Source organism: Calidris pugnax, unplaced genomic scaffold (assembly GCF_001431845.1).
Source record: "Calidris pugnax isolate Ruff unplaced genomic scaffold, ASM143184v1 scaffold120, whole genome shotgun sequence".
Classification (NCBI taxonomy): Eukaryota; Metazoa; Chordata; class Aves; order Charadriiformes; family Scolopacidae; genus Calidris; species Calidris pugnax.
Genome location: NW_015090867.1, coordinates 535,887 through 552,394, shown reverse-complemented (window position 1 = coordinate 552,394; position 16,508 = coordinate 535,887). Strand labels below are relative to the sequence as shown.

At 42.5% G+C, this 16,508-nt stretch overlaps 1 protein-coding gene across 1 annotated transcript in view; it reads left to right on the top strand.

Moving 5' to 3' along the window:
* Positions 1–16,508, top strand: part of SLC23A2 (solute carrier family 23 (ascorbic acid transporter), member 2) — a 59,978-nt gene that overhangs the window by 12,397 nt on the left and 31,073 nt on the right. The window contains exons 2-3 of the mRNA XM_014945475.1: positions 13,221–13,498; positions 14,119–14,217. Coding sequence (XP_014800961.1) covers positions 13,367–13,498; positions 14,119–14,217 — 231 coding nt within the window. The 5' untranslated portion in view covers positions 13,221–13,366. The remainder of the gene's footprint in view (positions 1–13,220; positions 13,499–14,118; positions 14,218–16,508) is intronic.

Here is a 16,508-nt window from a genome sequence, read left to right as displayed (position 1 = left end):
CTGAGAAGGGTGATTGCAGCAGCTGGGTATTTGTGAGGGACCTGCTATGTGGAACAGGCCCTTTTTTTTTTTTTTTTGGAGATAACTTGTGGAACAGAGAACCTCTTAACAATTTTTTTCGGTGTCTGCATCAGACTTGCCTCTTTGTTGTGTGTTTTTCTTGTTACTACCTGGCAATATATGAAGGTTCAAAGCAGGGATTTAGTCACCAGGTGTTAGTGGTCACTGGGTGATATTATCAGTTTTGATGATATGAGAACTTAGTATGTCCCATCCCTGTACATGAGACACAGTTTTCAGTACAGTGGAAATAGGTGACTTCAAAGAAGAATTTTGTATCGACTCTTGAGTGCTGCAGAACTGCCCAGAATAAATAAGTATTCAAACTCAAAATTGTCAGTTAGTTTACCAGTGTGTGTCTAACAGCAAATATTTGTCATTTGACTAGGGCACTCTGAAGTATTTGTTTCATCCTTAAACTGAACGCTGTATGTCTCAGAAGGAGGCAAGAAATCAGATTTTCTCTGAATAATGGGATGCATACTCCTCCTACGAGTAACAGTCTCAAGTGGAGGAAATGCTCCCATCAGCTTACGTTTCAGATATGAAGCAGGTACTAAAAATGATGACTGGCTACGTAGGATCATCATGACAGTGCTGCTTGTGCTGGAGCAGAGCAAGATAAATGGGCTGCTGTGATTTCACTTCCATCAGTGAAGTGCAGCGACACATAGAGCGTCTCCTCTCTTTATTCCTGCCTGTCTTTCACAGTGTTACAGAGCTTGAAGATGCAGTGTAAAATATTCCACTGTCTCGAAACAGCAGTCGCAAGAGTTATCTCTTGAATTAACCTTCATCTCAAGCGTGGCAGCGATGAAGTTCCTATTCATTGCGAGGAGTTTTAACCAACCAGCCTGTGATTAGATCTGTCCAGACCGTCCATCAGGGAAGCTGGGTTTCAAGTGGAGGCATCCAGATTAGTAGGTGGTTTATTTGAAGTGAATTATTGAGTGTAAATATTAAAGTAATCAGAAATAAATCTTCTGAATGGTGAAATTATCCACTCGCCAATGATGAACTTTGGAGCGATTAGTTGTAATTGTAAGGTAAATAGATAAGTCTTGTTTAATCGGACACTTAAGTAATGTTGCTTGCATTGAACTGAGTTACACTTTGAACTCTGATATTCAGGGCAGCGTTTGATTCCCTGGCATTGTTTAATACAACTCTTGAAAAAATATATACTTATATAGTTCTGGATGGTGGACTAAAAAGCGAATGGCTTATTTCTTTCAAAACCTTATCGTTTTTTTCTTGCCGTCGATCACTTAGTCCTGTTGCTCCCTGTGAGCACATCAAATGCCTTGAATAAAATAATTTCCAGTATATTCCTCCAAAGTATTGTGGATGAGTAATCAATCTTGCAGGCAGCCTGTGTACCTGTGGCACAGGAGCTCACATTTCATGGTCTTAAGATAAGAAGGTGCTTGAATCAAGGGCTGTAAGCTTTCTCCTCATTGAAATTAAATGTTTCTGTTTGTGAAAACATTTGGAATTCAGAAGAGCAAAGGAAGGACTCTAATAATTGGAAAAGGAGCAAGTAGAGGAGGAAACTTTTCAACATCTCTTTGCCTTGGAGATGAAATGCTGGAACATAATGTGGTTTTATATACGCACACATAGCATAAAATAATCAGTGGAGTTAATTGGCTTTCTTCCATGTGTTCTTAGTAAATGATGAATAAAGAGGATTGCTCATAAGAAGCGTCAGCTTTCAATTAAACGCGCCCTATTCAGCCCTTGGTTCTTTGATGCAGGAACAAGCACATGCCCATTTCTGAGCTGCTGATGAGCTGCTTTCAGCTCTTCACAATTAAAGGAGCGTCGGCCGCATGTGACAAACTTCTGAAACTTGCGTAATGCTGACTCTGCTCCCTGAGCCGAGGGAGCTAGATGGCGCCATCGGCCTGGCTTTTGCCTCCCCAAATTTGGGTTCAAAAGGTGCATTTCAGGTAAAATGAGCTCATTTTCTGCCCTGGAGCTCTGTGCTCTTGGCTGGCTCACGGTTGGGCGCCTATAAATGTGGGCAGCACCTGGTTGGTGGGTGTTAATTTCTGGTGGCCTTAATTATCACTATGGTATCGATTGGAGAAGTGATGGTGTCTCATTAATGCCAAAGCATGTGATGTATTTGGAGAGGTAACCCCTTCCCTCCTCGGGTGAGGGGATGGGGTACAAACTTGATGGAAGTGCTAATTTGAGGCAAGGGCTGTGATGTGATAAATTATGTTTAGAAGTGTAAGGGCAGACTGTGGTGTCCTCCTGCAGAAGGAGGGGTGGGTCGAGGGGAGAAGAACAGATTCATGCAGAAGGACTGCACGTTAATTAATGGGGTGTTTTTGTTATTGTTTCAAGTGTCTCACTTCTATTCCTGCCTCCTTTTCCATCTCCATTTACTCTGCCCTGAACCTCACTTTTATGCAGCGTTTTCCATTAGGAAAGCGAAGGAGCCCAGCACGAGTTATATCGTGTATTTTCCATTCTTGGTGAGGTGGTGGATTGCTAAACTTTGTCTTATGGAACAGAACTTTGAGATCTGGGACCTCTTGAAAACTGGCTAATTGCTTATAAAAATATTTCCGTGCAAAGTTGCACAACGCAGGCTTATGGAAACGCGAACTTGGTGGAGAAAATCCCAACCCTGATCACAGCTGTTAGAGTCAAGCATGTAAATATTTATGCAACTGGAATTTTGGGGGCCCTGGCTGGGTTTTCTCCCCGTAGCGTTGCAGGTTATGCAAAACCCTTGGAGCTCCTTGTCCGGGTTGGGGTGTTTGTGTTCCTCGGAGCGTTGGCTGATTTTTTTCCTAACCATGGCAGAGATGTGCAGTAACAGTTTGTGACCGTGCGGTGTCTTCCTGCATTTCGGCCGTTGTGTAACGCGCCGGGACTGTGATTGGACACGGGAGGGTTATACAATGGAGTGAGCCCAACCAGATTATAAAAATCCCGCTCCGGTGGTATGTCTGCATCCCTTCGGGCTGCGGCTGCCAGCTCGGGCGCTGGCACTGGGCTGGGCTGGCTGAGAGGTGCTGGAGGAACTGGGCTCAGACGGTCTCTAGGAGCTGGTACAGGTTTCTGGAGGTAAGAGCTGCTTTGAATTCAGGTGTTAAGTGGGGATGACTACCAAAATTCAGCTGCTTCAGTGTGGGCATTATTCAGTAAGAAAACTTCAACCTGACAAACGCAGGTTTTTAATAACTTAAGTTTCAATATCTTAAAGATTTGAGGATTTAATTTTTCATTTAAAGATTGTTATCACTGTAAAGAGAGTCTCAAAAGTACTTACCCTCTTTCCTGTTTACCAGTACACTTTGGCTTCCTTTTAATTTTTAAAATGGGAGAAATTCATACAAGGTTTATAGAGTTCAAAAGAGATTTTAAGAATATTTAACACCCAAAGTGTAGCATATTGGTTAGTTTTTGGAGGTTTCCTGAATTCCAAGTCTTTTATTAAGTTATATTAAGTGGAAGTGAAATATTTATTTCAAGACAAGCCTAATAGATCCAACTGAGTGTAAGCGTTTTCAAGTGGGGTTTTGTATTGCTTACTGGACTAAAATCCTTCTGTGAGTATCTGTTTCAAAAGCAGACGTGGGAATGTCTAAGCCTTTGGAAAGGAGCTTCGTATTCAGAGTTGAAAAAGTTGGCACATTACCCTGATTCGCTTAATAAATGGAATTTTTCCTAGATGAGTCTCTTAACTTCACTTTTGTTTTAATGTGATTAAAGTTTTGGAGGAAAAAAAAAGTAAGTAGCTTTCATCAAAGTGCCAAGTAGAAGTACAAAGCAAGCTGAGAAAAGAACCAGTGTGTGCTCAGGTTGCCTTCGGAGAGCTGGGAGGGAGCTTAACGAACTGTGTATTAACATCCATAATAACGTGGAGGTATCTGAATTCTTAGATTATTAATGCTCCACGGGGAGACTGTAAGGACTGTATCCTATTATAAATCAAGTTAATGTGTACCATAAACAGCGAGGGAGGTGTACAGTGCCAGAAGTGAGGCTATAAAGTAGTGATGTGTTTTATAAAGAATGGTGATATGCTATTTCACTTTTATTTACAGTGAGCATCATTGGTATCTAGAGAGTGCTGCAGGTGTCATTTGATATCAGTCACTTGATGTCAAGCTGTAAAATTGTTATCTCCTAGATTTTCCTTACACTTCTCTGAAATGTAATCTTGGGGCTTCTTCTGTATAGTTCTTTCTTGGTCTTCGTTAGGTCTCTGTTAATGAAGAGCATTGCATACATGTTGATGGCATCTCCTATCATGTTGCACAAAATTTGGTGAAATTCTTACTTATTGGAACAATAAAATGAGAGTAATGGGGTAAAAGATGAGTGAGGAATGGCTTGACCAATAATGGTTTTGACCAAATTCACCTTCGGGTTGACATATACTTACTGGAAATACTCATATTTCAGATATTTTTATTTAGAATTGCAGCCTAAATAAGATCTTTTTGAATAATTTAAGTAACCAAACATGGAGTTTTGGAAAGCTGTGCGAGCCTTTGTTAATGTCTCATTCAGTTGGATTTAAGTCCTCTTCTCAACGAGCTCATTCACACAGGAAGTTAATGAGATTTAGCTAATGTGCTTTAAATCAACGGAAGGTTTGAGCTCGGCATAACTTTCCTGTGCATCCTTGTGTAGGCATGCCCTAATAACGCGGTCAGTTGTTAAGACATACTATTCTGGACGGCAGTCAAAATACCAGCTACTTAAAAATTCATTAGTGCCTACAAAGAAAAAAAAATGTTTGTGCTTTGAAGACCTACTTTGAAGTGAAGTTAGAAACTAACTCTGGACCGAAACTTCTTAAAGCGCCCGGCAACTCTTTGTCTTTTTAAACTCTAAATGCTAAGAAGTTTGGGCTTATTTAAAATAGCGCTACTTTGTCTGCTTTACTGCAGGTAAAGGGAAATGATGCTTTTTGTGAAGTGTTGCATTAGGAATTTGAAGTACACTTTTTTCTTTTTAAGCGTGGATGTAGTTTGCTCTTGATTGGCGGGGTGGGGGGAGAATCTTCTCTGTAGCATTTAAGGAGGTGGTAGCATTTTGGTGCCCTTTAATTTCATGGGAAGGAACTCTGGGTGCAAGAGGCGCCTGGTAAAGGCAAATCATGAGTGTTTTTTCAGACCAAAGAGGCTCAGTTTCAAAAATAGCCTGAGGAAAAGCTCTACTTAAGACGAAAGAGGGAAGATGGTTTTTACATGTAGCAACAGAAGATTTAAGCGCGGGTGCTATGCGGCTTTTTTCACATCTTTAAGATGGTCAAAATCCCCTGGAAGGTTGAAATAATGCCCTGGGGGGGGCACACCTACGTATCTGGAATGGTATGTGGGGCAGAGGAGATGATGGGTGCCCTGTCCAAGTGCCAGTCTGGAGAGGGAACGCTGGTGGCCCCACCGAGGCAATTGAACTTGTGGTTGTGGGTCTGCAGACAGCGCTTTGATTGCATCATGTGAAGTGCTCGCTGGGCTTTATTCGCTTCACTAATGAATCCTTTGAAATGGGGAGAACCTATTTGCTTTGTAGGAAAACATCAAGCAACTTCTTGGACGACTTTGAGTAGTAAAGTTGCCGCTTGTTTGATTGCTTGTAATTTGGTCATCAGTGTTTTTAAACCCCCTTGATAATGGATTGTTTCATTTTTAACAATTTCTCAGAAACAGCTTTTCAGGGTTACTGTATTTATGCTGATAAATAGCACATGTGAAGAGCGGTGGCAGGCAGGCTGGAGAGGGAAAGGGGAGAATCTTGTTCTAATGTTCTCCTAGTATTAAAAATAGCATAATTCAGGAGTTACTAAAGTGAGGACACATAGAAATACAAACCACAGTGCCTGATGCACAGAGGACCAGGTGTGTCTAATAACAGGAAGAGGAATCTTAGATTTTTATTCATTTTTTTTATACCTTAATGGCACAAAATCAGTAGAGAAATTTTGTGCAACATGTTTAACTAGAGCCAATAGCAATCTGGAGAAAGCTGCTGTTCCATAATTAACTGGGAATTGTCTGGCCAGGGGCAGCTGTACCCTGTAAGTCAACTTGGCTAATTGGAGCCTCCACAAAATTCCTTAATTGTCTGCATTGCCAGTCTCCTGTTTCCCTGATCACTTTGGTACAGTGTTTCCATGAAGGACTTCCTTCGGAAACTTCCCTGATCTCTTGGCATCCATCCTGCAGCCACCTGCATCTCCTGGAGAATCTCGTGCCGATCCGAGCCTGTCCCCCTCCTCCGTGGCTCCTGGTGAACATCAGCTGGCAACCAAACTGGGAGCAGCTCTTTCCCGCGGCACGCGGCTTCATTAGTGAGTCCCCAGTGCTATAGAGTAGCATCAGCCACTTGGCCTAAATGCGCTTTCTTAAACTAAACAAACTAAATGTGGTGTGTTTGTTCCTGGCTTAAACTCTTTATAGCTGTCCAACGCTACAGGAACTGAGAATTTATCTGTAGTCGCCGTCTGCAGCGCGGCCTTTCCAGCAGCAGCTCTGCAGGGCTCGCAGCACTGGGTACGAGTGGGTGAAATGGATTTTAAAACGAACTGATTTTATCTTCTGCTCAGACTTGGTACATTTTAACAATAAATCATCCTGCCGTGCAGGCAGCCCGAGTCCCTTTCCACATCTCTGTTGTGTATCTCTTGCCAAAAATATAATCTCAGGCATAGGGGATGCCTTCATTTGTGTTTAAGCACATCGGGTACTTGAGTTTCAGAGGTGCCAAACACTTGAAACTGCCGTTAGGGGTGGTGGAACTCCAGATCTACGGCTGCAATTCGGGTTATTCGCCTCAAGTGTCTTGAACTTATTTAAAATTTAGGTGAAGCTAACCTTGGCTGATAGAAGGTTGGACAACTTCTGGCTGAACGTCATCTCTGCTTGCAGGAGAAAGTTGCTGTTATTCATATGAGTCTGACAGCTAATTACAAATAATAAATTGAAGATTGTAATTAAGCTGTCACCTTAATTTGATTCTAATCTCCTTAGTGGATGTGCTAAGAGCTCTCTTGGCTCTTCAGCCATCTGTAAAAGCCAGAAAGGTCCTGGGCTGGATCTGACACCACTCCTTCCTCGGGGCGGTGCGACATGTGCTTTCCAGGTGCGGTACCTCCGTAGCTCCGGGAGCCTTTCCATCACTACCTGCTAAAGAATGTGCTGTTTCATCGCCAGCTTGTTCTCTAACCACGCCTGGTGTGCTTCCTTTAGGACTATTTGCAGTGTAGGGCCACCAAATGTAGGTCAGTTCCCGAGTCAAGGAGGAGAGGACAGGCCCACAGGTACTGATTAACTAAATTAATTCTGTTTGACACTTCTACTATGCTAAGAGATAGCTGGTCTGAGAGGTAAGTTTATTCCCTCCTACGATTCTTCTTTTACCTCCTTCACCAGCTGGTTTTTGTGTGTCCCAGCCCTCTTCCAGCAGAACTTGATGTTGGAGGGAAGGCTCTACAGCAAACTGCAACTATCAGGCAACCAATTTCCATTTATCTTTAAAAACAGCTCTGCCACTTTATAGAGGAGTACAACATTTGAGGTTGTCCAGCAGCTTCTGGCTGCTGCTGTGGTTTTAGGAGGCCTGGTACCACTTCTGAAATGCTGCTGCCCCGTCATGCAAAGCACTAAATCAGGCAACTTTTAAGTTGTGTTCCAACTTTGTGCCTGTTGCTTGTGTTTATCTGCTCGGCTTTGTGCTGGGTCAGCTCTCTCCTGTCCTCTCAATGCAGCTGCACAAATCGATAGGGAAAGTCTAAAGTATTTTGGCTAAAATCTCTGTGTGCTGGGCCTGGCTCAGTCGATAGAAATTTGTGATCTGGTTGGAATTTGTGATCTGGTAGGAATTTGGAAAGACCCTTACGGTTTTAGGAAGTTTTTGTTTTGAATTTGAAAATAAGGAAATACACAGAGCTGCTTCCCTCTTAGAGCTCCTGAGAAAAAAAAACCACCAACCCACCAACACCTGCATCATTCTTACACTTTGGTAAAAAGCATAATTTTCAGAGTTGAAAGTTATTGTGACAATCGTGGGAGAACCTGAGCTCCAGACTAAGCTTCTTCCAAAGGGTTAATCTCTAGTTCTGCTTGATGCAACTGCCAGGCAAGGAGTTTTGTTGTATGGACACTATAATCCCAGGTGTGGTGCTGCCAGTCTGACAGCCCCTGACAAATTGTTGACTCTTCTAATGGATTTTTAAAGCAAAAAACCCAAACAAGCAGACAAATGCCAAGAACCTGTTGCCCCAAGCTGTAGCTGTAGCCTCTGGAGGTTGGGTTGGTTTTGTTTACCCCCGTCTGTGCTTTGCCAAGCTCAGGATTCAAATGTTAAAGGCCCTCAAACACAGCACTGTAGAGATTAATGCCATCACAGCAAATCTGAATATTTTTATTTGTCTTTTGTAATTGTTAACTGGGTATTCTCAGAATGATACGGAAAAGCAGGGAACATTTATAGGGGGTTCAGCCAAGAGCTAGATCAAATGATGCTGCTTTTAAAGAAAACAGTGCGTGCAAAGGAGAAAATCTATATATTACATTTACCTTCTCCTTTAATGGGCTTCATGGGCCATTTTTCCATTCCATGTTAATAAGCTGTTTATGTGTATCTGTATCTTCTGCCCAGGTTAAGTCTTGAATCTAGTAAGAGATGAGTTTTCAAATGATTTTTAGGTAGACTTGCATGCAGTTTGGTACCTTATGAAGTAGAAGCTTTTCGTGCAGCCTGTCTTGGTATATGGGCAGATTTCTCTGCAGGAGAACCTTTGTTGTATGCTTCAGTGAAGGTTTTTATTTGTGGCAGAGGTTCCAGAGAAATGACTTGCAGGCAGAGACTGAAAGGAGGGAAAGAAAAGTATGTTTAATTGCAGTCTTGAATTGTACATCTCCATCTCTGATGGTTTTTGTTGTTTTTCTTTCAGTGAACTTTGAAATGCATTGTAACTTGTTAAAACAAAAGGGGAGCTCCCTTGGTAAAACAGAAAATGTGGTATTAGTGGTCATGAACTACAGATGTCAAACCAGACACTCCTGTAGCTTTGTGTCCCTCCTGATGGTATCAAAGTGTGGAAGTGAGAAAATGCAAGTGTGTGGAAGATCCAGAGTGGCCTTTCCCCAGCTGGGAGGGTTTTCCTCCTGTGAACTTGCATCTGGACTATCCCCTGCAGTAACTATTTGTCCAGATACTGATCTTATCTAAAGCATTGTAAGGCTGTGACAGCTTTTGGCCTTCCTGGGTTAATCATGTATGAGCACTGGAGATAATTTGATACAGAAAGAGATGAATGTTAATCAGTATCTTGGTGGAAATTTCACTTCACTCCAAGGCAGCAAGTAATTCAGTGTACTGTGTGTACCGAGCTGCTGGTGAATGACTTTTATCTCTTTTTACATGGCTTTTCAGCTTCTGATCAGTTAAATGTGTTACAGAGGGCTATAAAGGTCTGAGTCATCTTGTTCAGCTATGCTCAGTTGGTGGGATAAGAGGTCTGATAAAACAGACTGATATCTTTCAGATAACCTAATCTATCTCCTGCTGCCTAAAGATTTCTGTTTCAATTCAACACGTGATTGCAGAATAAAAGTATTCTGAAAAATCTCAGTTTATCATCTGTGCCATAAAGTGCAAGTTTAATTGCTGAGTAGAAGCAACAAGATTTAGATTTGTTCTCCACATTTTCTGCATGTTCCCCCCCCCAACACATGTATGTAGTGTTTGTGTGCATATAAATGTGGGTGTACACACACATACACACTCTCCCTCTCTCTAGGAAAATTAGCAATGAGGCTGGTTTTGCCTGTTAATTGGAGTCACTTGTTGGTCATTATCTGGGAACCCTCATCCAACCACTATCATTCCAGCCATTGTGGTTTGGCTCTCAAGAATTCATAGGAGGCACAGCTTATTTGTGTGCTCTCCTGATGTAATTCTCAAGAACAATTCCCGAGCAACGATCACGTCTCCGCTGAGCAGACAGCGGGCTGACTGTTTTGCAATGCAAAGTAAAATAGGATTATATGGTCTTTTCTTTTGCATCGGTGGAGATGCTGGTTAATGCTAACTTAAGAGGCTTACGGTGCCAGAATACTGTAAACCAGCTCTCCTGAATGGCAGGTTTCCTGCTGGTGTAACTCTTACACTGGTATTTTATTGGCGTGGCTGTATTTCTCAGGGAGGTGTAATTCTGCCCTTTCCCTCTTCCTTTCCAATCTGAGCTGATAAAGCTGCCAGACTAAACTACGCCTGTCTCCATCGCTGATTTTCTTGGAGAATAAAATATGTCTGCATTGACAGAAAAAGGCAAATTCTTTTATTTTCTTTTTCGTTCTTTCTTGTGTGCTTGAAAAAAATCCTCGTACCTCTACAATAAAAGCAAACAGAACCCCTCAAAAAACCTCTCCACCCCAGAGACCCCTCCCACTGCCCCCAAACCTTTAACTGGTGTCACTCTCTTAGTCCTCTCTAACCTGTTGGTGTCACCTCTCAGACCTACATAGGCAGCTTTGAGACGACTGTTCATAGAATCGTGGAATGGTTAGAGTTGGAAGGGACCTTAAAGATCTTTGAGTTCCACGCCCCCTGCCTTGGGCAGGGACACCTCCCACCACACCAGGTTGCTCCAAGCCCCCTCCAACCTAGTCTTGAACCCCTCCAGGGATGGGGCGGCTTCTCTGGGCAACCTGGGCCAGGCTCTCACCACCCTTAGGGGGAAGAATTTCCTCCCATCATCTCATCTCCATCTCCTAATTTTTGGTTTAAAACTCTTCCTTCTCATCTTATGGCTCCCCTCCCCAAGCACCATCCCTGGAGGGATCTAAAAGCCGGTGCTGAGGGCCGTGGGGCAGTGGTGGGTTGGGCAGTGGTGGGTTGATGGTTGGTCTTGGTGAACTTCAAGGTCCCCTCCAACCCAGGGAAGTGGTGGAATGGCCAGGGAATCACAGCCTGGTTTGGGTTGGAAGGGACCTTCAAGATCATCCAGTTCCACCCCTTCTAGTGGCTGGGGCACCTCCCACCACACCAGGTTGCTCCAAGCCCCCTCCACCCTAGTCTTGAACCCCTCCAGGGATGGGGCAGCCACAGCTTCTCCGGGCAACCTGGGCCAGGCTCTCACCACCCTGAGGGTGAGCAAAGAAGTTCTTCTCCACATCTTGGCTCCATCTCCCCTCTTCCAGTGTCAAACCCTTCCCCCTCCTCCTAGGGCTCCCCTCCCTGATCCAGAGTCCCTCCCCATCTCTCCTGGAGCCCCTTGAGGGACTGGAAGGGGCTCCAAGGTCTCCCCGGAGCCTTCTCTTCTCCAGGCTGAACCCCCCTAACTCTCTCGGTCCCTCCTCCCAGCATCTCCGTGGCCTCCTCTGGACCCACTCCAACAGGTCCATGTTCTGCAGAGATTGGAGGAGGCATCACTGCTTTTCTGAGCACGGAGTCGGGACCAGGGAAACTAATTTAAAGTAGCTGTTTGTGTCTGGAGATTTGCACTTCTTGAAGGGGAAGTTACTGTAATAATGGGAATGTCTTTTCCAGAAAGGTGTAACAGTGAGCACTCTAACTACTCTTTTCCTTCAGTCTTAAGTTTGAGTGAGAAATCATTAATTATGTTATCTTAATATTTACTTTAAGACACAAGTCTTAATTAACCTCTTATTTGAAGGTGCTACTTTCCATTACGTTTTGATTGAATTAGGAGTGCTTCCAGGCTGTCTCATTGTATCTCAATGTATCCCAAGTAGTGTTTCTTATGTATGTTTATTTTCTCTCTTAAAAAGTTAGGTCGCTTTGAAAGACTAATGTCTCTTTCACCTCAAGTAATCAGAATTTTCTAGCAAATGGGCTATTAACAGCTATTAAGAGGTTCTAAAATATTACTACTCTGTAATTTTTCAAACAGTGCTAAATTGCCCCTAGCAGAGGGGTCTTTGTCAACTTTCATTATTGCAATTACAGGAGACGTTCAAGCTGCTGGCGTTTCCTGCGCTGCATTTTGGAAGGAAGGTTTAAGAAAAAACCCAAACTCTATTTTATTGCTTTCTGATATATACATAACTGTGTTTTTGGGACAACATGTCCATTAGCTGCATTCCCACCTCTAGGAATTAAGGTGAAAATGTCGTGAACTTGCTTTTGAAGTAACGCTGGTGGGTAGTGGGGTTTGCTGCTTGATTGTGTTCCTGGCTTTGCAAAAAATTTCACTTGATATGATTTTGAAAAGGTCATTTTTCAGGTTCCATCATGTACTTCCATCTGTAGCTGTGCTTCTTTTGTCTGCAGCTGCAGGTTTTTTTGAGGTTCAGGTCGCAAAACTTGGTTTGTTGAAGAATTTTTCTACCCTGTCCTGTGGCAAGTTTAGGTTAAAATCTATTAATTCATGTACCTTACTCTTGGAAATGGCAACAGTGTGGATGAGCCTGGACTGGCAGGGCTAATTTAAGGAACAAACCATGGGAAAACCATACTGTAGTGATCCCTCTGGGAAAACAAGAGAGAACCAGTAGCCTGTACGATCTTTCCTGTTCCTGTGCCAAAGCAGGAGTGATACTAATTAAAATGCAGTTTTATCCTGAAGCAGTTGCTTCAACATCCTCAGGTAGGTTACTCTGAACGTCCCCTGTGGAACTGGGATAATTTTGGGTGAGGGTCTTCACCAGAAAAGGCTGTTTATGTCTGTGTGAAATGGGCTCACTGAAAGTCAGGTGTGCTCCACCGTCCATCTAGGATGCTTTTTATTTAAAAACAAATCATTTTAGAAGGAAGGATTTAGTTTTACAGAGGTGAACTTGTAAGTAGGTCTACAAATTCACAGTCTGCAAATTTACAAGAACAAGCTCTTTTTACATCACTGCGTGGCTGCAGGACAGGTACTTTGTTCCCAGAAAGTTCTATGTGAAAAAGAAACAAACCCAAGGTTTCAATATACCACCAATAATTGGAGACCACAAGAGGAGAACGAGGGAATAGTCACAGTATTCCCATCATGAAAAGAATTTAAAATGCCATCAGCTTTATCTGTAAATGATAATCTGCTAATTATCAAATCAAAAAGGAACGATAAGAGTGGGTGAGTCATGAGCCTGAAAGGGAACCAAGGCTGCGGGGCATATGTGTTTGTACATCTATCTTAGGTAATCAAGAAAAAAATGAATTTCTCTCTTCAATTCTAGGTGGCATTGATGCTAACGATACTTAAAAAAGCAACCCTAATGTCCCAGCTGGATTCCTGAGCACTTTTGTGATTCCTGGAGGTGCTGCTGTTGAAGTAAGAAATTGTCCTTAGTCTGTCATCCCAGGAGCACCGCTTGGGTGCTGCATGCAAGTCCTTGACATTCTGGAAACAATGGGGATTGGCAAGAACACCACTTCCAAATCGGTGGAGGCAGGAGGCTCAACAGAAGGCAAATATGAAGATGAATCTAAACATCCCACCTTTTTCACCCTGCCTGTAAGTAAGACACTCAGGTGCTGCATCCTCCAGCTCGGTGTGAATTGGTGAATAAGGCTTTGTTCCAGCCATGCTCTGCAAACCCTTTATTTCCACAAGTAGTAAAATCTCTTTTGCCACTTGTTTATGTATAAACATGGCCAGTTATGTTCTTTGTAATTATTTCACTTCTGCTTCCAAAGCAGTGCTGTTTGCAGGACGTGCAATTCCCTGGGCTGTTCGTGATTAGAACAATTAATTGTCCTCGTGCAGAAGGCACCAATTCCCCCCCAAATGTCCCAAGTTACTCGACTAAGAGTAGCAGGTGACAGCAAGGAAACATTCATTTTCAGGTGTACCCTTCTGCTTTACGTGTTTGCCTCTTGAAGAACTTTTCCAGTCGCTCTGCTGCTGGTTCCCCCCCACCCAGTAGACACTTCAAGGCTTTGAGGAGCTCTATGGGATGGCTTTAGCTTTTCTGCATATTCCTAGCCGTGCCCTTACAGAGGGGATTGCTTGCCCTGCTTGTGGTGTGTTCTGACACAATGTCAAAGGCAGATGTCAAGGGAGAAAACTGAATGACGTGATTGTAGAGAAAAATGTTTATTTTAAGACCTCGTGTGTCTCGTTTCATTTTTAAGGTCGTGATAAATGGTGGAGCAACATCCAGTGGTGATCAGGATACAGAAGACACAGAGTTGATGGCCATCTATACTACAGAAAATGGCATAGCAGAAAAGGTATGTAGTGATTTCCTTCTAGTTTAGAACTCATTCTTGCTTTTTCAGCTCTGTTATTTGTCTGCAGCAGTGTTACGTGGCTGAGAGGTTTTCTTTCTCTCCTCAAACATGCTGACTTGCAGGTTCAGATCAGGCTTGGGGGAATTGTGTCCTCATGACTCTTCTGGTCACACGTTTTGGTTGCAGAACTCAGGGAATGACTCAGCAAATGTTAGAAGCAGTTAAAGCACTTTGACCTGCCACTGAAATTCATAATATGCAATTTTTTGATTTCTTCATTTCCACTGGCCTTTTGCATGGTTCCCCTGATAAGGTCATTCTTTTCTCTTCTACGGTGCTTAACTTCTTCTGCATTTAGGTGGTGTTGAGCACCTTCAAAAGTGGGGTCTTTCCCAATTTTTTCCAAGCTCCAACCTCATAATCTTAATTATTCTAGTCCTTTTTCCCAGTAGGGAGCTGCTTATTATTTTTGAGTAACAGCTTTATGAAGGAATTTCAGGCCATTCATAAAAACCCTTGAATGTTTTTCCTTAGGATAATAATGATTGTACATTAGCTGTTCAGGAAGACCCAGTTGAAGCTGCTAAGGAGACCAAATTGGTTGTGATTTTTCCAGTTTTTTTTCTCAATTTCATCATTCCCTAAGCCTGTCCAATAATAATATTAATAATAATATTAATAATAATCTTGCAAGCAGCGACAGCATGAATCTGAGCTTTTGTTTAAAATAAGGTAGAGGATTACAGTAAATCTGAACAGCATCTTTTCCTGAAATGTTTGTCTAATTGGCTTTGTGCTTAAGCCTTATCTCCAAAAAGCCTCAATTTGACCAAATTTTTCAAATGTCCTAAGTGGAATAAGAACAAAGCTCTCTTGATTCCAAGCAAGAGCATCATGGTGCTCATATCTTTCAGGCTGTAACATCTTTTGGGACAAGGATGGTATCAAAGGGTGTGGTTAAGTTTTTCTAACTCGGCCATCAAAATTCACTTCCGAATTTGAGATTTTTAAAATACACCCTGAACGGGTGATTCTGGCAGAGTTCCTGCAGTGTCACAGTTTAGAAGAATGCTTTGAATGCCACGATGTGCCTTTGTACCCTCTGTCTCTGAGAGACAGCCTGTCTGTGTGTCTCCAATACAGTTCTACTACCATCTTGATCATGCTGATATTTTAATGGACAAATTTTGGCAACTGTTGACATGTGTATGTCTGTGATGGCTGGTTTTTGGAGCGTGCTCAGACTAGCATGGAGAGAGACAATCTGATAAAAGCCTTGAGCAAAAGGTGTTGGGATGAAATTGTGCAACTAAGATTAGCCATCTCTAGACATTAAAGCATATCTTCCTGGCCTGTTTTTACCAAATGTGTATTTTTCTCCCTTCTACTTGATCCCTGTGATCAAAACTGTGCACAATGGATGATAATTCATCTTAAAGAGACCATGAGCTTTTAATCAACCAAATCTGCTTGAGTTAAAGCTTTTCTGTGGCTTACAATGAATGAACAGTGAAAGGAGGGGCTGCAGCAATTAACAGCCTCGTGTATTAAGATAGCATTTCTGGTAATCTAGGCAAACCGCCTGCTTTTCACTTAAAATAAGTCTGTGCTTAAGGCGTGTTTGTTCTTGGCTTTCCATTCCTCTTGAGAGATCGTTCCCCAAAAAAGTAAACAAAAAAACCTTGAATAAAAAGCCTTTGACAAAGAGGACTGCAATGTACTTAATTGCTGGAGGATGCCCAATGCTTACAAGGTTTGTTAGCTGAAACAATAAACGATTAGCCCAGATGAGAAATAACTGTATTGCTGCATCCCTATAAAATAAACAATACTATGTTGCTTATTGCTTAATAGAATTAATTTGAACATGTTGTCAGCTCTTTAAATAAAGTATTTCTCTAAAGGCCTTTCTTTTGGTCCTTCCCCCTAGTACTTGGTAACAGCCTTCGTCTTGCCTGGTTATTGGTGTTTGCTTCTTTGGATTTTTAGGTGGATTGTTTGGGGTTTTTTCCTTCCAATATTTTTGCACCACCTTTACCTCTGTCTCTGGTTTGTTGGGGTTTTTTTTCCACCCTTATATGTAGTTTTTCTGTGCGCTTTTTTTTTTTTTTTCATTTTTGTGTTGTCCCACCTTTGGCCAATTAAAAATTAAAAAGAATTAGTGTCTGATGGGTATCTCATTGGGGAAGGTGGAGTTCTTTCCCGGCAGTGCCCTGCAGCGTGCCGTGGCACACTTGGCACACCCCGGCACACAGTCAGCGTGTTAAACCAGCAGGCACACGCTCCGGGTA